This window comes from Gallus gallus, chromosome 9 (assembly GCF_016699485.2).
Source record: "Gallus gallus isolate bGalGal1 chromosome 9, bGalGal1.mat.broiler.GRCg7b, whole genome shotgun sequence".
NCBI classification, from domain to species: domain Eukaryota; kingdom Metazoa; phylum Chordata; class Aves; order Galliformes; family Phasianidae; genus Gallus; species Gallus gallus.
The window spans coordinates 17,301,611-17,329,020 of NC_052540.1; the positions used below are offsets into that span (position 1 = coordinate 17,301,611).

At 45.0% G+C, this 27,410-nt stretch overlaps 1 protein-coding gene and 1 long non-coding RNA gene across 10 annotated transcripts in view; one reads left to right on the forward strand and one right to left on the reverse strand.

Annotated features, from left to right (window-relative positions):
• Window positions 1–6,585: 6,585 nt before the first annotated feature.
• On the forward strand, window positions 6,586–27,314 carry LOC107054084. 2 transcript variants are annotated; one of them, XR_006930997.1, is made up of 4 exons: window positions 6,586–6,657; window positions 15,732–15,837; window positions 16,615–16,855; window positions 24,859–27,314. It is a non-coding gene; the product is annotated as an uncharacterized LOC107054084 (long non-coding RNA). The 2 variants fall into 2 exon arrangements; XR_005862179.1 differs by lacking the exon at window positions 6,586–6,657 and having other exon boundaries at window positions 15,722–15,837.
• KCNMB2 (potassium calcium-activated channel subfamily M regulatory beta subunit 2) overlaps window positions 14,681–27,410 on the reverse strand; it is a 117,067-nt gene continuing 104,337 nt past the window's right edge. For 5 of the 8 annotated variants that reach the window (XM_004943461.5, XM_004943459.5, XM_046898862.1 and 2 more), the window contains 3 exons: window positions 23,767–23,937; window positions 21,812–22,007; window positions 14,681–16,868 (listed from right to left, as the gene is read on the reverse strand). In XM_004943461.5, coding sequence (XP_004943518.2) covers window positions 16,584–16,868; window positions 21,812–22,007; window positions 23,767–23,937 — 652 coding nt within the window. In that variant the 3' untranslated portion in view covers window positions 14,681–16,583. The remainder of the gene's footprint in view (window positions 16,869–21,811; window positions 22,008–23,766; window positions 23,938–27,410) is intronic. The other 3 variants (XM_004943462.5, XM_001233102.7, XM_046898863.1) reach the window with 1 other exon arrangement.

Here is a 27,410-nt window from a genome sequence, read left to right on the forward strand (position 1 = left end):
GTGCAGCATCTCTTTCTGGATAAAGATTGTGTTCCTCTTGAGCTGTTATTGGTTGTTGGAAGGTGGTAAGCTGATTTTCCTTCTTTATTACCTGTTATTGCTCTATAGCGTCTGTATCCCATTTGAAGGTTCTGTCATTGCTGTCTTTTGCAGTACAGACACCTCTGGGGATGGGGCACCCATAGCTCTCTAGGCAGCTAGAGTAAGTGACAGGCCTGGGCTCTGACTGTGGATCTTTCCTCAAAAGGCAACAACTTCTGTATGATTCTTCTCTGTCTGTTTTGCAGCCAGCTCTGAAGCTTGAACCTTAATTTTAGTTCTATTCCAACTGTTGAATAGCATTAGATGATTCATCTCTTCTATTAACACAAAAAGTAATACTGCTTTCTGCTTTGCACGTAATGCCTTTTGAGAAATAGATGAAGACATAAGGGACGTCAAAGAATTATTTAATCTAAGCCTTTTTCTCCAGCCCTGCATTTTCTCTCTTTATTGAATGATTATGTGCTGGTCCCTGCCCTCGCCCCGTTGTGCTGGAGATGATGCATGCTGACAGTGGCCATCTCTTGTGAGGGAAGGCTGTGATGAGAGTTGCACAAAAGCACAAATGCCCCTGGGTGGAACAGAATGAAGAAGAGGGGGAAGAGACAAGCTGTGTTCTCTGTGTTCTGTTAGTAAGTCAAAGCCACTATCAGAAAAATGCCAGCCCAAACTATGAAAGTCAAAGTGAAGTCTGAATGATAGGGCTGAAAACCTCCTTCAGCCAAAGAGGAGGCAGCATGGAGATTTTCTGTACTGGTCAGTGTTTGTAGAGTCATACATGCTCATGATCCCAGCAAACGTTGTGAGGAGTCAGTGTGCTCCATGGCAATACTGATGGAGAAGTTTTTGTTGTTGAAGTGATGGTTGACAAGTGAGGTGGGTTTTGCAGCTGGAAGGTGAGGACCTGCTGTATGGATTTTGAGCTCTCGTTACGTGGTGAGGGCCTGGACAGAAGGGACACTGCACACTCCCTCCCTTTCTCTCCCCTCTCTGCTATTAAGAAAGGGGGAAATAGATCAAATAAGAAATGTTAGAAGTAAAAATGAGAGTCAAGAGAAATATTATGGCATTAGCTTTGGGGGAAGGATATTTGTAGACTCAATACTGAGTTTCAAATAAAAATGTCCCCTCTCTTCCAGAGAGGTTCTTGCTGTTGTCAAAGGCAGCAGCAGCTCTACCAAAACAAAGCTGCGTTTTCTTAGCACATCATTGTTATGGTTATTTCCCCAGCACTGACAGCATCCTCACTGCTTTCTCATTATTTAATAGTTGTGTAAGAACCTGGTCCTTCTCCCATTGAATTCAATAACTACCTTAATTAGCACTCAAATCAGTGTCAGTCTCTTAACAAAGAGGTGCAGCTCCCACTCTGTTCTTGGAGCTCTCCATGGTCAGACCCAGGGCTTGAGATGGCACCCAGTGGCCACCAGAGGCTCTCTGAGATGCTGCTGGAGGAGGAGGACTCCAAAATGACAGACCCAGCAGCAGACCAAAGGGTGTGGTGGCTGTGCCTGCAGAGGGGCAGCTTTGTTGTCCTGCTCCACTCCAGTAAATAGCCTCTGAGTGTCGGAACCGCCATTTTATTCACAGAAAAAGGAGTCTTTCCTCCTTTTCCCTCTGAGCTATATCCCTGAGGGCTGCAGTGACCTTGGCACTCCCACCAAGAGCTGGGCTGGGGCCCAGGAATTAAGACATGCAGGTTTCTAAGGCCAATTACAGCACCTGGGAGTGAATGATAACTGGCTCGAGCTCTGCAGCCTGGAAAGCTGCTGCATACCAGTGCCAAGTTCACTGCAGTGGGCACAGTGCAATTGATGTAGATACTGAGGAGATGCAAAGAGAGTTGGACCCATTCAGTAATGGGTGCTGAGACTGCAGGGTGTGTTTGCTGTGTGAGGTTCTTTATTCAGATTGTGATCTGAAGTGTTTGCAGTACTTCAGTCAAAAGGAGGAGGAAAAAAAAAAAGGCAAGAATGTGCTTTGATGAACTTAAAGAGTAGAGCAAACCTGGCTCCCTGCTGACTGTACCAACGTTTGCTGAAATTTAGCTTATCAGCACATGGTGATATTTGCTAGCAAAACAGACTAAATGATCTAAACCAAAGCACCTGGGGCCATTATAAACCTCCAATGCCTTAGAACAGAAAATTGTCTTGTACGGGGGCTCTCAGGCTTCTCTCATATCATCCCTCCCAGAGGCATCTGGAGACATCTGTCCTCAGCTAGGATTGTGAGAGCTGCCACCTATTTTTCTCTCACTGCAAAGCCTATTTTACATTTGCACTATTTGCACTCTTGACTGCTTATTTTCACAACTACTGGGTGCAACTGAATTAATTCTGTATTTGGGATACGAAAGTGGAAATACGTGCTTTGCCCTGGGTTCCATAGGAGATTAATGCCAGAGCTTTGACCGCTTTTACTTACATCCCAGGCCCACATACTTTGACCTCTCCTTCATCTTTGTTTATTTGAGTTGATAACAAGACCCTCCTGAATAAATAATTTGCCCTGAGTAAATAAGGGCAAATATCAAGAAATACTGATGGGACTGGGATTTCTTTTTTTTTGCAGGGTGGAGCACATTAGCTAGTGATAGGACATGAGATAATGGCCTCAAGTTGTGCTGGGGAGGTTCAGGTTGGATAGTAGGAAAAGAGCAGTGGTGCATTGGCCACAGGCTGCCCAGAAGGTGATGGAGTTGCTGTCCCTGGAGGTGTTCAAGAACTGTGGAGATGTGGCACTGAGGGACATGGCCAGTGGACATGGTGGGGCTTGCTTGATGGTTGGACTTGGTGATCTTAGAGGTCTTTTCTAACCTTAATGATTCTATGTGTAGTTGCAGCAGATGGGGTGCATGGGGAGCAGGGCCCCTTGCTGGCACCACAGGCTGTCCCAGCTCCAACGTATTCTTTGTTCACTCACATCTCACAGCGAGGTTTCATTTATCTAGATGTGCAAGCTCAACAAAACCTCCATTTCTTAACTGCTATGATAGTCTCACCTCTGCTGCCTTTTGAAAATAGAAAAATCCGTGCAGCTAAAATGGAGCATTTTGATGAGTATCTTCATGCTTTTTCAGCTCTTTCTTTGCTTCACATCATAGTAAACTTCAGAACCTCACCTCGGCACCTGCAGGACTGCCTTCAATTTACATTAATTTCAGACACCACAAAGTGAATCCCTAATAATGCCCTGAGCAATGATAACTTTTTTTTTTAGAGAGAGAATGAAGAAAAGAGTCTGATAGAAATCCATATGGTGTACATAATAACAATTTGCAGTGAAGCAAATACCCTTAACATCCCAATGAAAGCTCTTGCAATAAAATACATAGTTCTCTCTCTTTGGCTGTTGATTCCAATTTCATGTTATCCCAAGCCTTTCCATTTTTGGAGCAAGAAGAAAATAAGATCTCAGTTCTTCATACTCAGGAGCAATACAGCCTCGTGGAAGAGTGAGGTTTCCTCCTGGAGCTGGGATGATTCCTGGACTTGCCCAGGTATGTTGTGAGAGAGGGAAATCCCTCCCTCCACCCCGATGTTTTCCCAGTCTGGAAGGAGAACTTTAAAGAGCAGTCACTTAAAATTATGATATATATTCCATCCAAAAGGGCCCTGGCTTATTTCTAAAGCACAGAAAACTGAAAAATGGCTTTGTTTAAGCAATGTACTTATCTCTGTTGGAATGTGAATGAAGATAGATTAATCCTTGGTCATGTTGGAAAAGACTTAGCTTTGAAATTACAGTTCCAGTGATTTAAAATTAACATATACAGCAGAGTGAGCTCTTTTCCTCTGAGTTTGTCCACTATGGGCACTTCTTACCTCAATTTAATTGACTGCCAATTAATGTTAAGCAGTCACACGTTTTTAAGTCTGGTGTAGACACTTTCCCATATTAATCTCCATGTTATCTGAGATACCTACCCCTACCAACCCCAGAGACAATTTTGTCTATTAGATATATGATATACAAGAACAATACATGATATATGATGTTGAAAAGAACTGTATCTTCATTTAAGATAGCTGGGTTTTGCACCTTCCTACAGCCCTTCACAAGGAGCCAGGCTACATAAGATGGTACATGCAGGAGAACGAGCAGCTTTCTATAAATGCCAGAAATGTGCATCTCATCTGATCTTGTTCTGAGAGCAAGCACAACCACCTGCTGATGGCTGCTAATGATGAGAATGGGGCTGCATGCAGCCATGGCTGAGCTAAGCCAGTATTTGAGAGGGGAAATTGCTGGCAGAACCATTTGCGTTCTGGTGGTGAGGACCTCATGTCCCAAAGTGCCAGTGACTCATTCTTAGATCTCAAACAACAAATGCGTTGCCCGGTGCTATCATGACAGATGCAGCAGAAACCACTGGGGACTCTTTTCTTTGCCTAATGAAAGTAAAGTATTTAATCAAGAGAGACCAAATGGATTATTGGAACTTCACTGTTCTGCTTCTGGGACTTGTGCTGAACAACTTTCATCAGGACTTGCACCAGCACTTCAATGGTTGGGTCTGCTGAGCCCACAAAGTTCCCCAAACTGCAGTGAACACCTCAAAACTGGAGTGCTATGGGCAGCAATGCCACAGGCTGGGCTGGCAGGGCATTCTTCCTAACTCAACCATACCAAACACAGATTGGCCATACCGGGGGAGCACATCATGGGGAACTGGTGTCCCGATACAGGCAATGAAGATATGAATTCGCCCCTCCCACACAAAGTGACAACAAAAAGCCATCAGCCTTGGTTTCCAAGATGAGTTTTCTCCTTGCGATTCAGCCTCAAGCAGATCTGTAGATAACCCTATAGCCTGAGGAAGAGGAGCTTCTGCAAACGTGACTGAAGGAAGCCCCCATACAAGCACTGACCATGTCTTAACCAAGGTCAGTAACAGTGCCACAGTGAATTGAGCTTTAAGGAAAAAAAATGCCTTTTATTTTTAATTGTTATTTAAAGAAAGGTGGATAGTTCCTATTGATTTTCTTTACTCAGGATTTTTGCAGTGATTCCATGAAGCAACTTTCACTGCAGTGTTCCTGAAAATAAATGGACCACATATTACGCTCATTCATTTAAACCCACCAGACCTATTTAAAAAGAATAGGAGCTGATTGTGTTAGCTTTCTGTAATTGAAAAGGGGCTGGTTGCACCACTCTTCTCATGGAGTAATTTGTCTGCTTGGGAGCTGGATCATCAGCTGCAGTTAAAAATCCTGCTGCTTTCAGGATTTCTGTGTCTTAGTCTGTTGGGTTGTTTTTTTTGTGTGTTTTTTTTTTTTCCCCCCCAAGCCATACTGAGCTTGGCTTTGTAACCTACACAAACTGTGGTGAATGAAACCAAAGCATGTCTCTTCACTGACCTTTTTTCCCCACTGCCACTTGGATGCTGGCTCTCCTACTTCCTGACTGCTTCCCTTTGATGTCCTTCCTCTCATGCAGAGGCTTACACACACACACATATCATCCCAAAGCCTCTCTCCTTCCCACCCATATTATTAAGGAAGCAGGAAAAACTTGAGCTGTAGGATCCCACGTTAGGACCTCAGAGAAGAGCTGCTGCTGGGGTCTGCTGCCAGGGCCTGACAGCTTTCCTCCTGATTTGTGGCCCTGTGGGAGGAAAAGCAGTCAGAAATCAATGTTAGTGGATTTTAAATGAAGTCCTAAATTATCTCACCTTCGGTCATAGTGGATTAACTCTAGAATGATTCCTAAAAATTATATTGGTTTTAAATGCATGGTGGCTTCAGCTTTATATATCCCACTGCTAGAGGGGAGAAAAATAATAAAAGAAAATACTAGAAAAAGCAATAACATTTTTTCTGTTAGATTCCATGTAAAGACCTCTAGATTTACCTCCTAGAGAGCTACTGATGAAAATACCACAATGCAATAACATTTGTGGAGTAAGAACCCCTGCACTGCTGCTGCATGTGGCATAGAGACCATACAGATAGCATATTTCAAATAAAGAGGTTTTTTTAAGTATACAAATAGAGGGTCATCTGCAAGTTGTTTTTCTCACTGGCTTTGGAACCAGGTGTCAGTAGGTTTAATCAATGTACACTTATGTGTTAGTGTGATACAAGTGAGTCTTTATTATAGTGGAAGAGAAACACCTGTGACAGAAAAAAAGCACTATAAGTACTTCATCATTTCAGCCACAGCTGCTCCACGGCACTTGTGCTGAATTGTAAGAGATAGTAAAACCCATAATCATTTCCTTCTTCTGCAGCTTCCAGCCAAAACACAATTAGAGTGAAATGCTGAGCTTTGCGGAAAGGAAGAGGTGAAACTGTGACCCCCAGTGCCATCCCCAGGGTGCTGTGGGGATGAGATTGAGAACAGCAGCCCCCTGAGCAAGGAACGTGGAGGATAACACTGGTCCCAGGAACACACACGCAGGTGGGAGGATGGAGCTCCAGCACAGCTGCTGGGGTCAGGGAGTGTGGGGGGCCACAGGTGGGCCTGGTTGGGACGGTTAAGGCCTGTTCGGGCCTTCAGTCCCAGGCTTTAAAAGTACTCAAGGCAGCAGTTGTAGGGTTCTTTGGAAGATTTCAGGCTTGGATGCAGTATGTGGCTTGTTTCCTGGCTCCTAGCAGTGCTCCCCAGGTATGTATCATGCTATGGACAAGTCTGTGTGAGCTTGGAGGCCTAAATATGCTTTACTTATTGCTTTTAATGCTATTGTGCTGTAAGTAGGGCTGGAACAGGTTATTGGTGGAAATAGTCTTCTAGGACTATAGTGCTTCAAGGGAAAGCAATACGTTTCTTCACTTGCTGTAGTTCCAGGCTGTAACAAGGGGTGTAGCTCCTTCAGCAATTGCTGAGGGATCTGCATGAGGATGGCAAGGCCTTCCAGTGGTGCTTGGGCCTTCTGGCAGCACTTCTCAGAAAGTCAATTTTTCTCACAACAAATGAGGCTCTGGGTGGGTCCCAATCTGTCTACCCTCTTTTTTGAAGTGCTTTTGATTGTGTCTGGCTGTTATAAGAACTCTATGGCCTTTCTGCAGCTGTGTGGGCAAACTGACTGCTCTTTGAACGATACTGGGAGTGTAGGCACACAGAGGTGCCAATAGGTGACCACATGGAGGAGCCCTTGGAGGAGGTCTATGATTTGTTTCCAAAATTTGGCTACGAGTTGTACATTTGGCTCAGCACTGGAAAGATGTGGCACCAGCAAATGCTGCAGTGAGTGTTGGGCTGTGGATGGCTACTGAGGGGACATCACTGGCCCCATCCTGGCCTTGCCTCATGCTCAGCCCTTTGGGTTGCTCTCTGGCATTCTCTCCCCTTTCTGTGAAGCAAATGGCTTCCCCTACTGAACATCAGAAACTTTTGGTCATAAGAAGTCATACCCAAGTACTTTTTTCCTTAAAGAATTAAAAAAAAAAAAAAAAAAAAAATCAAACTCCATACCCTGATGCACACGTTTTTATCTACTAATTAAAGGCTCTTATCACACCAAGCTCTAATTTAAAAATAGTTCATAGTTCCCCTATGGACTGTGGAGGAAAAAGGTTTTCTTAAGCAACATGTGGTGGAAAAACTTATGCACTTCCTATTGCTTCTGCCTCAAGAGAGGCAAAGCTGGGGAGGGGAGAGGGAGTCACAGCAGTGAAATATTTATCCCTTTCTTAACTAAAAATAGCTTGAGCTCTACTTATTTATCTTCCTAACTGGCTGGAGATGAAAAGACCCCAGTGCAGAAAGAAGCATAAGGAAAAGGTGATGATGTCCTACTTGACTTGAAGCAATCCATTGTGAAGGGCCTGGAGCTCTGGTAGGGTCACCAGGGCTTGTTCCTTTCCCTCTGGAATTGGTGGTGCTTGTTCCTGGAGCTCCTTGCTCCAGTGGCACCAGAAGGAGGGCCACTAGTTTCCCTGCCTACCATAGGTAGGTAGAGTAGACGGAGCACTGAGGAACATGGTTGGTGATTATGGTGGGGATGGGTTGATTGTTGGATTCAGTGATTTTAGTGGTCTTTTCCAAGAGTAATGATTTTTTGTTGAGAAAAGAACAGTTGATTTGTTTAATGAGGAAATCCAGGTGGGTTTTGGAACAAAAGAAACCTGCCTTCCACCTTACCCTCTGCAAACCAGAGCATACTCTGTGGCTTTTCTGAATGTTGTCATTCTCAGTGCCTAAAAAATATCAATGTGGGTGTGTGGAGCATCCATAATGCTCCAGTTAGAAGCCCAATCCTAAAAGGTGACCAAAGAACAGAAAATAGGGATATATTATTCTCCTATCCCTTCAGCCCGATGTTGTGACAAGGACAAGGTGGCCCCACACTCTGGTGGTGTTGGGGAGATGTGTGGCTGGGCAGTGCCAGGCCTGCACTTGGTGTGGAGCCCCCTCCTCCTTGCAGTCACGTCACCCGATTTACACGCACAGCTGTTCCAGCACCAATTAGTCATGTGATATTTGAAACATCAAATATTCTTTCTCTGGTTATCAACACTGTAATTATGGCCTGTCAGGGCTTTATGCTCTTCTTAAAATAAACACCCAAATGCTGGTATTAACCCTTCAGCACTGTGCCTTGGCCAACTTGTGCAGTGATTTAAATTTCCAGGATAAATTGAGTTAGAGAGTTGGTGTCTGTCCCAAATGCACAGAGCAGGCTTGGTTGGCAGAATGGGCTGTGTAAGCCTGGATTTAATTATTTGCTGCGAAAATATGCATGAAAGGGCTGCAGCCCACTGAGCCCCTCGTGGCACCCAGCCAGGGAGTACAGGAGAGCGGTGGCCCTTTGTTGGGTGTTGCAGGACTTGGCCCAAACCAGGGAGTTGATGCATTAAACTCAGCATGGTTTATTGCTCATTTTTTTCAGTACCTTGCAAAAGGAGCATTTTTCAGCTGCATCCTGACTAACTGCAAACCTCTTCTGCTGGCCAGGCCTATGTTTTGCTGACTTGAGCCACTCCAGAGCTAAAAGTCCCCAGAATTGTGTGAGAACAGTGCACTCACGGGTACCAACAGGTACGGTTATGGGCTATACTTCTGCAAGCAAGCACAATGATTTTTAAGGCTGTCCTTGTGCCAGCACTTCTACCCAGAGGCCATCTGAATGCACAGATGTGGAGCTACAGCTCTGGAGCACTGCTTCGAGCTCTGCTGATCACTGTTCCTTGCATTCACTGCCCCTGCAGAAGTGCAGTCAGAGGAATGCTGTGTCTGAGCACTCACTGCTTTGGACTGGATGTAGTCCTGGAGACTGCAGAGGTCAGCATGGCAGATGTAGGAATATGGGGCTACTCCTTGCAGTACTCACCCTTCTTGCAGCCTCAGTGCCTCTTTGGACTGCAACAGTCCTGTAACCTGTGAACGTACTATCAGAATCTGTGCTCTTGAGGCACCCCAAAGCTAATTGCAATTACTTATGGGCAGTGAGGTTCAGGTCTGGACTGAAACTCACAGTTCTGAGGGCATGTCCAAGTCTTGAATGTCTGCACAGTCTTTGTTTCAGTGCATTGCCTTATTTGCCATGGAATCCTGTCATGCTGAGTTGGCAGATATAACTTTTTTTTCTGTTTATAATACTTGATGTTTCACAACGTGCATATGCTTATTTGCTTCCCGATGAACAGGAGATGCTGCATGGTGCAAGTGTGCTATGCATTGAGATTGTGTTAATTCTTTACATTTCCTATGCTGGAGATATCTTGGAGTCACTGAGCATGAACTCTGACAGATTCAGACCAAAGGCTTAGTCATAATAATAAAAAAAGCTGGAGACATTAAAAACAAACACGTGAGTGAGATAGACTCTGACACGGTCTCTGCTGTCTGTGAAGCACTAGTCACCACGGGGAAAAACATTTGGGAAAAAAAAATCCAGGTAAATCAATTAGTTTTACTTCATTTCCTCCTCATTTCTTTCACTGCCTTATCGTGTTTCACCACATTTTGCTGTGACATAGCAATGTGCACCGTGGCTGAGAAGTGAATGCACATCGTGGTGGAGGCAGTCATGGCTCGTGGAGAGTCCTCAGTCTGTCTGCAGTGCTGATGGCTGCTGTTGATCAGTTCCCACCTTTCCAAGCACACAACCACCCTCCTCTCTGACCTGACCTATAGACAATGCCCAGATGAACTGGGGGAATGTGGTCTCCGGTAGCTGTTAAGTCTGTGTGTTGGTAGATTTGTATTTTACTTGAGGAATAGACAGACCTAGGAGCTTCAGAGGAAGTCTGTGTGCTGGTCTTATTCTCCTCAATCTGCTCTGGCAGACCTCTATGGGAGATGAGACAGGAGCTGGTGCATGGGTCTGGTATTGCACCAGCCTGGCCAGTGGTAGTGTTGAGCAGGAAAAGGATCTGTAGGATTCTGGGGACAGAGAGGCTCTCCATCAGCCCCTCTTAACTTCATCCTCACCATGTCCTCTGCTGAAGGACATCAGATGTCTCCTCCTGACCCTGCCCTGGGTACAGGGGCTGTCTATACATGATGCTGTACCACAGAAAAACAGCTCAGTCTGCATGCCTCTGGTGCCCACCTCTGAGCTGGGCTGCTTAGGGCTGGCATGGCTGTCTATGGAGAGAGCCTTGAGCCTTGGAGAAGGAGACATAGGGTTCTGCTGGACAAGAAGCAATTGGCAGCAGCTCTGTCAGGCACTGGGGGCACACACAGAACAACAAGGGTTAAAAAGAAGTAGAGCAGTGACTTATTAACTCAATTTCTTCCCCTTGGGGCAGGGCTGGGCATCCTCCTGTGGAGAAGTGGTATATCACTGTACAGGTAAAGTCTGTATCATAATGCATATATACAAACAGTACCGCATCAAGGCTGTTCAGGCACCTCTATTTCTGGCATTTTGAAACTTCAGAGTGCTTGCTTTTGCAACCTGAATAATGTTCTTTTAAGTGTATGGTTTGGGGTTTTTTTAGTATGTAATTATAATCTTGTTCTACATAATTTAACAGCATCAGGGCAGGAGATTTTTATCTGAGGCTGAAAGTAATTGTCGCCCAAGCTTATTGCTCAGCCAAGGCGACACGAGGAGAGGTCTAAGTGCTGCTGTCAGCCACACAACAGAGCACAGGACGAGCCCACCCCTGCATGTGCACGCACAGAGGGATGATTCTGGGCTTGGAGTGGTGATTAAATCTTTGCCATGCTCTAGATCCTTGGGGTGGTGGTGGTGAGTCCATAGCAAGCTGCTGGGGGGACAGCCAGCTCCCAAGCTGGAGGGCTGGTGACACCAAGGCTTCCTTGGCCAGGCATCTGGGTTTTGATTCGTGCTGACTCCAGCTACATAGTGCTCGGGTGGAAAGCAGATGGCTCTTGGGCTTTGCTTCTCCTGCTGTTCTATGCTTGGTGACCAGAATGGCCACGTCATCACAAGGAGAGAGGCCATAAGGGGTGGGAGGGGACTCAGAAAGGATACGAGGGAGCAACGCATTTCCCAGATCATTAATCTGCTATTTGCGGCCAAGATGATATTGGCTTGAGATGAAGGACTGCCAGAGATGGCAGCAGAAATCTGGGACTGCAGATGTTCTCCCTCCTTCAGGTGACTGCTCAGCAGCACAGAGCTAATGGTGGAGAACAGGGACATCAGAAGCAGCGTGTGCCTCCTGAATTCCTGCCTGCTGACCGTACTATTGTGCACGGGTGTAAAGCAAGGCATTGATGGCTTAACTCTGGTTGAATTTCCTTACCTTCAGGAGGAATTGTAATGGAATAAAGGCCTCCCAGTTTTGACAGAAGATTATCTGAATTCCTTTTAATGGCAGTTCTAATTTTGATACTCCTTAGCACAGGGGAAGCCTTTTGGATAGCTCAGCCCGTGTCCCTAATAGGATGTGTCAGAGTTAAGAGTGAAAAATGGAGTGTGATAATGTTAGCAGAAAATCAGGCTTTGAGTGAGGTCGATCAAATTGCTCACTTGCAGCCGAGTCCCTCACAGCCCCAAACATGCCTCCTTCTTGCTGGTTGTACCCTGTGCTGTGGGGCCTGGCAGCTCTCCCATTCTGCATCTGGTTTGGCAGTACTTGTATTCCCTCCTTGCCCGGCACCCAGCTCTGCAGTTCACTGTGGCTCTTCCTGTGATCCCCTGTGGCCGTGCTGCGTGGGGATCTGAGCGCTTCAGTGTTTGGCCCCCAGGTAGATAAACGCTGCTTTTCTCCTTCCCCTCCCAGTGCTGCGGTGCTGTAGACTTTGATGCTTTGCTTTACTCATGGCTGTGACCTGTGATGTCTCTGGGGTTTGTTAGGGGGGCTGCTGGTGGCTGCGTCCCTGTGACCGATCCCGTGCTCCTCTGATGGTTGAGGAGAATGGAAGAGAAGAAGCGTGTCACCAGTCAGCCTCTAAAAATAAATTCTTCAAAACGTTCACTGAACCGAGCAATTGCCGATAGCTTTGTTTCGCATCAGAGGAACTATTGTATTTATTTTTCAAGCACCCCAGTAGGAAAGCTGCTCCTCTCCTGGATTTCAGCAGGCAGCGGTGGGTCAAACTGAGAAATGGAAGCATCGTGTTTTCAAAACATTTCAAACTGAATAGTTTATACTTTTTCCCCAGATAACCCAAACCACTCAGCAGAGTCTGTAGGCAGTTGTGAAATGTTTGGGTACAGTACAAACTGCGATTTCCTTCTGGACTCTGAGTGCTGGGAAGTGACAAGCTCAGGGCGCTCAGTGAAGCAGGAAAGTGTTCTTTTCCCCGGGTCTGTGATAGATGACGAGCAGTACAGCAGCTAATGGAGAGCTGATGCTGTCGTGCTCAGGTTCTGAGGCTGCAAGGCTGCATTGCTGCAGAGATCCTCTTGAAAAGCTGCAGCTCTATTAGTAAGGGCATTATTGGATGAGAAGGGGAATTAGCTGTCCAGTTCTTAAGGTGCTGTCGCACTGCAATTGCAGTTTCCCCTCGAGGTTTCACTGCATTGCTGTAGTGCTGCAGTCCTGGCCAGGCCAACAGCAGACACAGCTTTGAGCCACCACCACGAAACTGTGCTGTGCCTTGTGCCATGCCAGCAGCCTCTGCTGGGCATCACTTTTGGGGTGCATGCTTCAATGTGACCAAATGCTGCTGTGCTGCCTGAGAAAACCCCCTGTTGCACACGTGGGATTTGTCTTTGGCTAGCAGTGGTCGCTCTGCGATGTGGCCATGATGAAGGGGCAGTGAGTCCCCAAGGTGGGGACAGTGGCTGTATCCCTAGCCTTGCCTTGGGACTTTGTGCCAGGTCTGTGATTGTGGCACTGTGTCTTCTCAAGTTGTGCAACTCTCTTATTTCCCGAACCCTCTTTCTGCCTTTCTGTATTTACCTCCAGCTTCTACTAATTGCACTCTGGGTACATTGTGTGAGATAAAAGAGATGTCTGCTCAAACAGAAGAGCTAAACCCAAGTGTGCTCTCTGTTGTCCTAGCTGGTGACATTTAGTAGGTCCGCAGCAAGGTGCCAGAATAGAAATAAGACCTGAAGTAAATAATCTAATTAAGAAAATACTTATTAAAAGGCTGTGTGAATGTGGCACCTGCAATATTACGCATACCCTAAATCCCATAAGTGGGTCTCAGTGTGTCCAAGCACTGCGCTGACATTTTCCTGTGGCACTTTTCCATTGGGAGTTTTGCAGCCCACGTTGGTCCCTCTTGCCCCAGCTAGATATGGGGTGAGATGGTTGAGCCAGGAAGCATCAGTGTTAAATGGGCATGGTGGTGATGGGGTGATGGTTGGCCTGGGTGATTTTAGTGTCCTTTTCCAACCTCAGGAATGCAGTGGGTTTGCATGAGTAGTCAAGTTCACTCCTAGAGCTGTGTGTGCGTAGGTGATGTTTCTCATTCATTTGTGCTGCCTACAAGAATATCACTTTTACAGGGGCTCAAAATGGTATTGAAGTTGTGGTAGAGAAGAAGAGCAGCACATCCCCACCAAAGCACTCCTCTTGGGGCAGCAGGAGCTGTCAACGTTGCGTTTGCAGTGCTAACACTTCAGTGGGGGGTTAACTGTGCCAGGCAGGTAATTCCCTTTAAAATTACTGTTTTACCGCGCTCCATCCAATTACTAAGTTATTTTGCTATCGCACAGATCTCTCTGTTAATGTCAACAAAATGATTACAGAAAGCAGCAACATCAAGGTGCGTCACCCACAGGGAGTGCTGACAGCAAGAGCAGCACGCAGTGTGTTTCAGGAGCTCCATCAGCACAAAACAGCACTGACGTGGGCAGCCTGGTTGTCATGCATGGTCCTGGGGTGATGCTGGATTTGTGAGCTGAGACTGGCAGCACAGACCTCCCTTTGGCACAGGTGGCAGTAGGAAGGTGGATGGGGGACACATGAGCACCAGCACAGGGCAAGCCCCCGTGCTCGAAGGGAAAGCAGTGTTGTAAAGGAAGAAAACTGGGAGCCATGTGGCTGTACTGGTCCTAAATATATCCCAAAAGGGGCAGCTTTGGCTGAGGACAGAGCAGAGCTTTTTGCCCAACAAAGACTTTGCCAGACTGGTCCCACTAATGGTGGGAGTGCCCAGATCTGCTGTGATCCATGTGAATTGCGCTAATTGATCCAGAAAATATTCTACGCAGAAACCTTTGTGAATTCCCTGTTGCATCAGCACTCCTGATTTCTTAGCAGCAGGAGCTATGAAGGAAAGTCTAATGAAACAAGCCAGGTCTGAATGCAGAAGATATTGAAATCTGGAAGATTTAATTTAATATTTTTATTACATATTTTTGGAACCCTGATTATCCCCCCGCCCTTCAGGCATTTATTTACCTAAGGAAAATTATACTACTGATTACAAGATTGCAGCTCCATTTTCACTGTTTAGAACTCTTTTTTTTTTTTTAAACAGCTCGTGTTACACTTGCATGACTTGAAAAGTTTCATAACATCTTGAAATTTTTAATGCTATGTTGCAGAAAAGTACTTATATAGAGATGAAGGAGGCGTAAGATTTGCTTTGCAGTCTCTTTGAGGGGAAAAATGTTAGTTTCTTGGTTTGGATAGGCCTGTAAATGATTCCTTTGAATCATTGAGTAGTGAGTTCACAGCCTGCATTTGTCCTACAGACTAAGTGCAAAGCGAGAAACTACGAGAGGTGCCTTTAAACACAGCATAAGAAGTAATGTTTTCTATGTGGGGGGATAAATACAAATTATGCAGAAATCATGGCTATAGTGTGTGTGAAATCAGACCTGCAATATTCCTCTGGTAAATAAATGACAGACAGGACAACATATTAGAAAAAACATGAGTTTTTCCAATAAATCCTTGCACCTGGGCATTTTAAATGAGAATTCACTTCAGCCAGAACATCACACTGAGTTGAGGTCAGGAGAGATTTCCAGAAGCATTATGATTATTATCTAACAATTCAGTTAATAAGAGCTGTAGAATTGGATTAGATTTTTGTCATTTCGGATGTTACAGCAATAGGGACCTTTGCTTGACACAACATCATGAATATTGGATGGCATCCTGCAGTGCCGCTCCTCCACGTTATGATATTATCCAAGGCTGAAGGTTATGAATACATGAGTTACGTTGTTCACTTCTCAGCTGGTAAAAACAAAAAAGCCACCACCCCATAATCAAGTTCTGATACACAACTAGATATAATATAGCTTTTCTTTTTATATATATATATATATCTGTATATATATCAAGTAAAAAAATCTAAAATAGTTGGAAGTAAAAAATGAAAAAATAGCTGATTGTGTTACTTTTTCTTTACAGTGATATGGTAGCAAATACACGACAGATGAGTAATAAACCTTTACATAAGGTGTTCTGGTCCCGTCTCCATCTGCAGGGCTCAGACTGAAGTAGAAAATGGAACAAGGTGATTTTTGTTGTTGGTTGTTTTTTTTTTTGTTGCTTTTTTTTTTTTTTGGCTACAGCTTCTGCAGATGACAAAGATGCTGTTGGTAAAACAGAAGGAAAATACAGCATTAAATAAATAAAACTCCAAAGTGTTTTGCAAAAGACTGTACATACCACAGCGTAAAATTTACTTCTGAACTGGGGGAGCTAACACACAGCATCACCAAGTCCTACTTAGGCAGAAAATACTCATGTTTATCCTGGCCTCGCAGTAGTCAGTGTGGTGCCACCTGCTCATAGAAAAACCTCTGTTTTGTTTCCCTACTTTTTTCCCCTGCAGCCAATAGTAGAAAGGCAAAACCAGAAATCCATTGGCAGGGCTGAGCCAGAGGTGAGACCTCAGTGGTGCACAAGTCATTTGCTGCCCTTTGTCCAGGCGTGAATTTCCCCAGCATCCTTTACACTGAAAAAGTCAACTGACTGAGCTTGGCAAATGGTCACACTGAGCCCAATTCTGGCTGTAGAAAAGAAAGAAGTACAAGTCTCAGCGTCAAACAAGATGATCAACTCAAACAGTAATTTTTTCGGTTGTCTGCATAATAATAACATGTTTGCATATAGAACAGCTTTTGCATTATTGCTCTACTTATAAGTACATAGTAAGGAACTTATAACAGACTTGCACATTACAAACTTAAGGTTCTTTGGTGAAGAATGAGAAAACAGTATTTTAGTTGTAATTAACTCTTGGAGGAGTTTTCATTCTTATCTGTTGATGCTTTGGATTCTCTCGCAGAGGAGAGAAAGGTATTGAGTCAGCTTTACCATCGCAACGATGGCAACGCCGCCGATCATCATGCACGTGGGCCAGAAGAGCGAGTGGAACAGCACGTTGGAGCTGTACAGTTTGGTCAATATCACGTTCTTCTGAGTGCCCTCAGGATCATAGAAGCAGGAGAAGCGTTGATACTTTCGGAAGTTTTCCATCACAACGTTCACCATTGACATGGATTCCTCGTAATTCTTGCCACACTTGGGTATGTATGAACACTGGGGAGAAATCAGAGGGAGAAAAATGCAATTCCAAACCAGATGCAGTGTCTGTTTTCAGGTGGCAAGGAGGGAAATCTCAAGATGATTATGCTTTTCATAATAAGAGTGCAATAATATTAAGCTAATAATAAATTTATTCCAGACAAAACTCAATATTTTGTACATCTACAGAATTTCCCATTGGAGAGCCTGGAAGTGCTGTACAAATATTAATGCTTTAATCTGCACAGCAGCCTCGTGAGATAGGTGAATACATTATTATTGCTAATTTACACATGCAAAAATGAAACTGATGAAGCACCTCTTCATCTTAAGTGGCATGCATACCCTTGCAGCGAGATGGGTAATTGACTTGCTGTAAATACAAATCTGGCAGCTCAGGTCTGGCTCGTATGGGATCAAAATGATCTCAGTAGTCATGGGAGTTCACTCACAGAAGGAAAGGCCAACAAGAAACCTTAATACGAATCTTCCAACAGGGGCAGTGCCTCAATTAAGGACAAATAGAAAGCCAAGGATAAAATGCAGATTTTCCTAGTGGCTTTACCTCTTGCTGGAGCTCAGCTCTGGCTCTTGGGCTGTTGCTTAACTTGCTCTTGGGTTCTGCCATGCTTTCCTGCCTGCACTGCTGATCTTGCTTGTATGGGGTGATGGTTAAATTTAGATAACTTAATGACAGCAAGAGTTTTTCAAAGGAAAAGAGACATCTTTATTAAATTAATGCAACGCTTGGGTTTTTATTATTATTGTTTTAAGTTATAAACTTTATAAATGTCCCTCTATTCTTTTTCATGACTATGCTGTGACTTTTCATAACGTACTGAGACAAATCTCTAGTCCTAATAACGATTCAAGGATTAACCTCATAACAGGATTTGATTGATTCATTGGCAAGTTTATTAGCCCAGAATGTGATTTGGAGCACGGCAGGAAGATTGTCTGGAGTTAGCCGACTGCAGCATTAAGGGTAGAGCATGTCGGCCTGCCATAATGAATATTTCATAGAGCTCTAGAAATTAAAGATGGAAAATATCAGGGCAGTAATATCTCATCCATCTTCCTGCTGGTGCGGGGCTGCTCCCCCCAGGATATTCTCTTGCACTCTGCCCAGCTTTGTCTTAAATGTCCAAAGCCGCAAGCCCTCTTCCAGTGTCTGTGACTCTTTAATAGATCATAATCTAGTCAGTAGGGGAAAATTGTCAGTGAAGCTGTACCTAATTTTCTTTTACTGAATCATGCTATCACTGTCCTAGCAGCAATATTTCCAGCTCTGATGTTTTGTTGGCTTTTTTTTATTGCAAATTTGGTGTGAGATATTTTTGTTCCTTGAAGTTGCAGCTGCTACTGTCCTGAGAGAGGAGACTGAACGAGGACTTGGCTGCTGTTGCACAGTCCTCTCCTCCTGACAGAAAACAGCAAACATGTAAAAGCCCCAATGATGACAGATTCCTGGATTCAGAGTCTACAAAAATGTCCCCAGAGCGCAGTGGGGAGGTTCTGTAGATCCTGGCTTCCTGCAGGCTTGAGTATTCCGCAAACACTTTTGGAGCAGACCTGATGCAGAAGCAGAACTCAAGCTGTTGCCTCCTACACGGAGGCACCGGCCGTGTCGGGCTGGTTGGGCTGCCTGAGCCAAGCGGGTTTGAAGTGATGAAACCATGGAAGGCAGTCATGCAGGGGAGATTGATATGCTTTGCATCACAGCCAGGCTCCTCGTGCCAAAATCATCTCTCCTCATGCTTCAAGATAACGGGTGCCCTTCGCTCCATGTGCTAATGTCCTTGTTTCAGTTCTGAGCATTGCGTAGGTGACGGGCAGGCAGGGAGGCAGATGCTGATAATGGGATGCTTGCAGTGTTTTCTTTGGTTTGATTGTCATTTAGTTTTCTACAGTGCTTGGCAGGGAATTTTATATCTGCCATTCTTATGCTGTGTCTGTGAATGTAAACTACTAAAGCTGCGCTGCTTTATTACAATTCTGCATTGCCAAACACCTGGAGGTCTGCAAGTATGGAAGTAAACTTTGTCTGGACATCTGTCTCAAGTAAGAATTCTGTGATAAAACATGGGAAAAGTGGCTCTTGTGTTACTAGCGATCTGATCACAAAGAGCACACGCTATGTATAAAGAGAACTTGCTTATAATATACTTATAATGTATAAAGAGAACTTGCTAGATTCCAGCCCTACTTTTCTAATTTAAAGGACTGGGCAGTTTGTACAGGCTATCTGCCTCTCAACATGTCCAACCCAAAGCCCTGCTCAGTGAAGAGTCACTTGACCAGTCAAGCTGTGAGTATCTCCATTGATGGAGACCGCACAACAACTCTGGGCAAGTACATCACTGCTTCTGATGATCAAACCTGCTTGCTTACCTCACTTACGAAGCATGGATATAAACCAGTGGTGACAGGAAAGTAATCAAGATGATGTAGTATGGAATGGAACTGGGGCTTTTGGAACTGCTTTAAGCTGCTCAGCACTTCCTTGGCATGGCAGATGGCTCTGGGTGCAGGGCACACTGCCCAGCGTACCTCCCCTTTCAACTCTTATAGTGTATGGCAACCAAGTAAGAAAAGTATAGCCATGGAAATATTTAAGCTGCCATGATTGTAGTATTGGCAAGGAGCTGGTTATGCCTTAAGGCTAAAGTACAGACAGTGAGAGCAATGACAAGCCATGAAAAACTGTGGATGCTTTTCTGGGATAGGCTTGAGCAGCTCAGCTGGCATCCATTTACTTCCCATTGAGACTGGCAGTGACACGCCGTATGTCTCAGTATAAATGGCACCTGTTCCTCACCACGCCATGTGGGACAGCAGCTCCGTTAGGTAGCAAGTCTCCTAGATTAATCATTATTTAAAATCAAAGTGCATTCTGCTCATTTTGCTGCTGGCAAGAGGGGAGAGATGGGCTGCAGGTGCTGCTTGGCATGCGTGGCGGTGCTCAGCGAGGCAGGGGGACCTCTTGGAGGTCGTGTGTGCTGGTGTATAACATCTCTGCGTATCCTCATCTGTGTCAGGCCTCAGTGAGCCAGGGCAGGCTTCTCTCTGGCTTGTTTAGTGAGGAGGAAGATGGGGAATGCAGACCTGCAAGGTAGGGGTGGGTAGAGGAAGAGGGGGGAAATAATGAAAATGGTCCAGTGGCTGCTCAGGGTGAAGAGCTTGCTGGGATATGGATGTGGGGGGTGGGGGTGGATTTGCTGGTAAGGTGTGCTGAAGTAGGAAGAAGATGGTGAGTACTGAGCATGGGTTGAGCAGGTGTGGGGTTTTGGGCACTTTCTCTTTCTTTTGGGAAAATACCTCACTATCTAGTCTGTAGTCATGCCTTGTGCTAAGGCTGTGATAATCCTTGGGATTGAAATGGGACATCCTTCTCCTAATCCCCCAAGATCTGCAGTAGGAATTGTCCCAGAGCCTCTGCCACCTAATGCAGATCTTACGAGAAGTTTGGGAGGAGGGGATCCCTACAGAAATGGGCTGTGCTGGCCTGAAGCCTGGAGGCTCTGCTGATCCCAGCCAGGTATTTTACAGACATGGCGAGCGTCCATTGAAAACTGTGTTTGGATTCAGGTCACATAGCCAGCAGCACATGAGGAAAACCTAGGAATCCTCTTGAGAGCAGAGCTTAACCTGTAAAACAACCTTGGGTTGGAGGAGCATTAACTGTGCCCACATTAAATTAAGAGGTGGAGGTGTTTGGGAGAATTTCAAAATCTGTTTTCATCAAACAAAAATCAGTAGCAGAATGTGGAGATTTATGCTAAACCTCCTGATTTACTTGAATCCAGTAGAGTGCAGAGACTGATCTCATCTGTTTTAATCAAATCACTGGATTTTGCTTCTGTCCCAACGGAGAGCCAAGTCTGCCCTCACTTTTGGGCGCTGGGAAACAGGCTGCAGGTGCCTCTTTTCTATGCTGTTGGGGTGGAATGGGGACACTGCTGCATTTCACACCTCAACTCCAAAGGACTTCGTTTCTCAGCCACAGGAGCTAATTATCCAGCAGAATAACCAGCCCTGTGCAACCACTCGGTGCTTTGACTCATTTTAATATCACTTCATCTTAATATACAGAAGTAATTTGGTCTCCTGAACTGCTGCCATAAATAGAAATACAATAGGTTACGCTGTCAGCTGCTTGAACGTGGGCTCTGCCATTGCGGACTGCAGCACGCCTGTAGTTTGGGGTTCAGTGACCTTGGATAACTAAGAAGTTAAAGCTTTGTGACTGAGCTGCATCCCATCTTGCTGCAGCCTGTGGTCTTTGGCAACCAGTGCTGGGGATGTTTGGAAGGGGAGATGGGAGAAGGTTGTGTCACAGCCCATACGCAGCATCGCAGAGGTGGCTTACAGCCACCTGTGAGCGAGCGGTGCTGCCTGTGTGCCGTCTGTGCGCCTGCTGCCTGTATACCCACTGCCTGCATCACAGCCTCCAGGCAGGAGCTGTCTCTGTCCCACCTGGACTGAGTCGTACTGGGTGTCACACTTGCTGAAGCAGAGAGGAGTTGTTCTGTTAAAAATATTTCTGGTTTTGAAGTCTGGAATTGGGGAAATGGTGTGAGAAAATGGGCTGGCGTCTTAGTCTGCCTTTTATTTTTTTTTATCTCCATCCTTTATCTTGACAGTCTCTTTTCTGTAAACCTTCAGCATCTTTGCACCATCCATGACCCCAGCACTGGGGTGGGGGGGTGTGATGAAAGACTGAGGCTCTAGCCCCAGGACTGTGACACTATGCAGGATGTGCTGTCTGCATGGTGTGGAGGAGGAGAACGTCCCCCTTCAGAGATGGAAGCTCTGTCTGGGCGCTGCTCTCTGCTCTGCATTTACCAGGGAGGTAGGAGCTGCAAGCCTTATATCACTTTTAAACAAGGAATGGCTATAACACAGTGAGCAGCCTTCCAGAAATCCATTTAGGAAGAAATTTCATTCCGTGCTCCTACCTCAGAATTAATTTTCATTGTTTCTTCGGTGTGGTAGAGCAGAAGCTTCTGGCCAGAAGAAGTGAGATTGACGTACACCTGCAGGCAGGGGTACTGAGAGATTTTCCAGCAGTCTGGGCCGCAGCTAAACGAGCAGTTGAAGGTTTCGGTGATGGATGCATTGAGAAGCGAGCACTGAGCCTCTTCTGTCCAGACGCTAAAGCAGAAAAAAAGGAGATGTCAGAGCATGGCTAGAATGGGTGATAAGCACTGACTGCAGCTCGGAATTTCCTTTGGGGATATATGTGGGGCATCTTGAAGGGCTCTGAGCCAGGGTTGGACTTTCTCATGTTATTCTGCAGTGCCTAATGTTTGGGAAGGTATCCCTATCCACTAATTTCTATGTGTAGATGAAAAGGGAACTGGGACTTTGCTTGAAAAAAGTATATCTGAGATCAAAAGGAATCAGCAGAGAAGGGGATGGAGCAGCGTGCTCTGGGGGAGCACGTCTCAAGTGGGACTGTGCGATGGGATGCCATGAGCTGAGCCTCAACCATTAACCATGGCATCCAGCTCAGCTAAGGAGAAGGACAACCTCTCATTGTTGGGGTATGGGCGTTCGCAAGCAGAAACCTGCAGAAACTCTACTTTTTCTCACTTTTACCTTTAACTGCTGTTTTATTCACATGTGGGGGTAATAATGTAACACCTACCTACGGGAGACTTGTGAAGTTGGAATATTTGATACTTCATAGGTGCTTCAGGCATTTTTTCACATAGTTTGTTATATAAATCAGCTTTCCAGATGAGCAATTCTGACCTTAGCAGCCTCTGCAATTGACCCTGATACTGCTGAAAGGTCTGGGAGGGCAGTTTGGAAATGCAAATACTCTGAGATACTTAAAAGGCCTCGATCCCTGTCTCCAAAAATCTAAACTTTGCTTGGGTTTAAGAAGGGACAAATACTTTTATTGCACAAATAAGATGCTGGCTGGCATTCAGTTCATCCTCATGTGTCATGGTTCTTTTTCCTTATAATGGCAGGGTCAAGGAGGAATGATTTTCAGTGGTTGCAGTGATATAATTGAGGATATTCATACCAGTTAACTTTGGCACTTATTGTGGATATCTTATTACAGACCCTGTGGTGGATAAGCCAATGTATGCCAAGGTTGGGCAGCGCCTCAGTTGGGGCACGCAGACCATCACCATTTTGATCCACAATTACATATTTTTTATTCCCCTAACTTTGCTGACTGGGGTGGAAAAAAGCATTGTTGACAGTCTTATTATTGTCTGGGATGGATTTTGAATAGGGCTGGTGCTTGAAATCTGCTTTCAAATACTGCATATGTATTACAGGCCAAAATTTCTGCTTTGTAGCAGAGAAGGAAGCCAGAGAAGGCCTTGGAAAAATTAAGTACAATGTAATAAAGATGAAATATGATACTTCACTTTCATAAATCGCTGTGTTTTGGGAGGATTTCACTTGTTAAACGTGAAAGCAATAACCCACATGGAAAACAACATGCTCCAAAGCAGCTGGATTTCTTTCCAAATTAATTCTCCATTTTTCATTTGGAAGTGCATTGTTTCTCGAGGCTGCTAAATACTTTTGTTCTCTCTGGAGTTTGTCTGGGCTTTGTAGCAAAGCACTGGGGGGCTGACAGGGTTCAGCAGTCAGCAGAACAGCTGATGTGGATATTATGGTTGTGCTAAACTGCGGCAAGGCTAAAGCCTATGGATCAGATTTCGTCAAACAGGGATCTAAATTTTCCCTCACTTATGCCTGCATTGCTCAGCTTGCTTTCCCTGTCGTTATGCCTAATTTATTTTAGGGTCAGGAAATGCAGAATATGATCTATGTTGACCGAAAGAGAAGTTATGCAACTTCACTAAAATCAGTCATAAGAACAAGCCATGATAAGTCAGCTGGAGCAGTGTGTGTGAGGTCAGGGTAACCGCACCAAAATTACCTCTGCATGTAGGACCGCAGCAGGGTGATTCCCAGGAGAAAGTACATCATGATAGAGCACACCATCATGGCCAGCCCGAGGAGTATGGCCCGGTCTTCTCCAGCTTTTAGGGCTGTGACTGTTTTCCTTTTGTCCAGTAGATCGTGATCCCTGATTTTTTGGTAAATATTTCTGAGGTTGAAAATAATACATTTTATGTGAAGTTCATATTTAGTCAATAAACCCTCTTTAGGGTGGGCAGTTCCACCTCCATACCCATCTTGTGGGAGAGAAAGGCTTAAAGGTCCTCAGGTGTCCTTATTCAATGGATTCACTCTGACCTGGTGGAAATTAACTCATCTCCAAAACAAATTACAGCCATTTCTGAAAAGGTAAAAATCTCTTATTGCAAATACAATGATTAGACATTTGTGCCAGCTCAGTAAGTCCTCCTTTGGTGCAGCTTCATTGGCTCAGAATATTTATGTTATAGATGAATTTGATTTCTCAGTGTCAATTTAGGGTACTATAATATATTTGGGTACGTAAGGTGCCTTGTCTTCAGTCAAATATGGTAACGAGTCTGATGTTACTGTATGCTGGATATAACTTGAAGAAAGCAGTCACTGCCGTTTTGTGAAGGGACAGCGTTCTTTCTTGATTCCCTACAGGTCAGTGGTCTGGGAAGTGTTTGGCCCTGAGTGCAGCTCAAGGCTCATGAAACACTTTGGGGATTTTGCAATTGATTTCTGTGGGTTTATTTGGGATTGGGAGCTTATTTGCTTTATTTAAAAAATATCTTTCTGGAAGCTCCGTTATTCATTACATTGAAAACTCTGGCAGAAAATTATTCACTAAAGCTATTTGTTCTGGGATTAAAAAAAGCAGATACAACAAACCATTCCCCCTTCAGCAGAGTCCTTTCCATTTTCTAACCGTAAGTCCTCCTTTCATCTCTGAGCCTTTGATGATTCAATGGGTCATGAGGACACAATGGTGAAGAAGGAAATATTTGAGTACATTTCAAACACACTCAAACTTTGTGGGTTTAAAATGTACTTACAGACCTGAGGCTGGTCAAAATCTCCTGTGTTTTCTGTTACGGTTCTTTAGAATCATCCAGGCAGCACCCGAAGCGTGAGAACCGCACCCCTCTGAGCCCTGGCACCACCATAACATGGACATGGTAGTACACGCGGAAGAGGTTCCTCTTCTACTGTCTGCAAAATGGCAGGTGAGCAACATCAACATCACTGCAAACCCTCCGCTCCTTTAAGCTGAACCACCAACTTTCACTCAACCTTGGAAAAAAGCACTGTGTGACGAAAGACCGACCGTATCATTTACATCCACCGAAAGGGACAAGGAACACAGCCGAGACAGATGGAAAATCATACATAAGCACAGTAAAAATAAGAAAAAAAACACATTTAATCACAAACTCCTTAAAAGTGGAATTGAATTTGTGTTTAGGTGATGAGTCATAGTCAAGCAAAGCACAGGTGGTGTGGGGTTTTACAGCAAGGATTGTGCTTAGATGCTACTGCCGTCGGTCCCCCATAACTAAGACCTCTTGAGGTTTCTTCATCCTTCTGTAATTTACTCTTTTGGCTGTCCATGGTTTCTCTTCCAAACCATCCTTTAAAGCTTGTCAGTGTTTTTCTAGTTGGGAATGAAATGGTAATTCTGCCTGTCAAAATTTTCCCTGGTGCTGGGGAGAAAAATGTATTGTGAAGTGGTGGATGCCATTGCCTTCAAATAAGTGACGTAGAGTAATAATCTGATGCTACATTTTTATGATTATTTGTCAATCTGTGTTTAACTCTGAGAGCCGCTATTACGATTTGCATTGCTCTCAAATGGAAGCAGGCAGGAAGGCAGAAATTGTCATGCAGTTCCAGAACATTACCCCATCACACAGCATAACTTATGTCAGCGCGTAGACATAAAACACAGAGCCATCGCTCACCAGTGTCACCAGAGCAGCTAGGACATAAAAGGGATACAAATGGACAATTTAAAAACAAATAGCTAATTGAGAATGGTTGCAAATGCTTCCTATGTGGCCTTGAGCCAAGGGTGTGAGTTAGAAAAAGATGGACTAAAGGGTGAGTAGAATATTTTGCCGCAGCAGGGCAGCCTGAGCATCATCTTAGCAGCTGCATTACCCTGCCTGTGTGTTTGCTGCTCTGCAGAATGGGTTTTGAGCATGTGTGAACTTCTGGTACATATGAACTTTTGGCACAGCCCAGGGACTGGGAGAGCTGGAGGGGTGCTGCGCTTGGCCAGCTGATGCTGCACCCCAGGGCTGTCAGCACATGGGTCACTGCTCATCTCACAGACTCCATCTAATAATTGTGATTACCTGTGGCAACTCCCCAGACATGATAGCAGTGTGGAAGTGGGTGTATTTTGTTTTTAAGGATGTCACAGCCATCAAAACACAAGGTCTTTCCATCTTCTGTAAAGACATTTAATAGAAAGCAAGCCTCCAAGGACAAAAGGTCTTTGCTCTCATCATCATTTTCAAGCTGAAGCGTTCCCTTAGCCAAATTGCTCACAGGATATGGGCTGGCTGCTCTCCCTTGGTTCGACTGCCAGAGAGGAAACCTCGGCCGTGACCGTGCCTGAGGGGAACAGAGCAGAGCGGTCCCTCTGCGGATCTGGCAGCAGGGCAGGGATCCCACTGCAGGGTGGTCAGCAGCTCCTTATGAGACCATCAGATGAAGGGAGAGGAGGGGGTGTGTTACGTTAGTCAGCCTGAATGCTACAGCCAAGGAGAAATACAGTGCCTCATCACCTTCATAAAGAAGTTCCATATCTTCTGCAGAGTTGCTCACATTTGCTGCAGCCAAGACTTTCTTCTGCCATCATTGGAGACAGACATTTTAGCAGCAGCTAATGAGAAGGACGAGGCTTGCCACTTGCTTCCCACCTGCTCTGTGGGCTGCGGGGCTGTTGAGATTCCTGTCTGCTGGGAATATTCAGAGTGACTTTGAACCTACATTTTCTTCTCTGATATCGCAGTTATTATGCAGAAGTCATACTTCTGATATCTACTGATAGCAGAAGTCCTTGAAGAATAAGGTCAAAAACCTCTCATATATTAACCACAGAATTTCTAGTGCTCAGGGGCTTTTCTACTCAGAATCCAATTTATTTACATTTTTCCTTACTGGGGATGCTTAGTTGCATCAATTCTTATTATCTGAAGTATTGCAAGAGGATATCTCCCTGGAACTCATACATGAACCTCTGTGGTGGTTCCTATCACTGAGAACGGACTTCACTCAATTCCCTACCTTGTCACCTCCAAAAGAGACCAAACTGAACTGCACCCAACCAGCGCTTTGGTTTTCCAAGCTTATATCATTGTGGAAAACATAATGAACAGCTGAGAAGTAATGAGATTTTGGCTAGGTTTCCAAAGCCTAAGAAGCAGCAGCTGGGGAGCAGCAGATTTCTCAAACATAGTGATGAATGCACTTCTTGGCCTTGGTCCTACCAAAGCAGATGCCCAAGAGATGCTCCCCATCCTGGAGGAGGCAATTATCCCCCAACAAGTGACCCACTGCTGCAGCAGACTGTTGTTTGCTGCCGTAAGTTTGCTGCTCCAGCTGACAGCCTTTCTGTCTGAAGCTTAATGAGCACAGGATTCCTAGGAA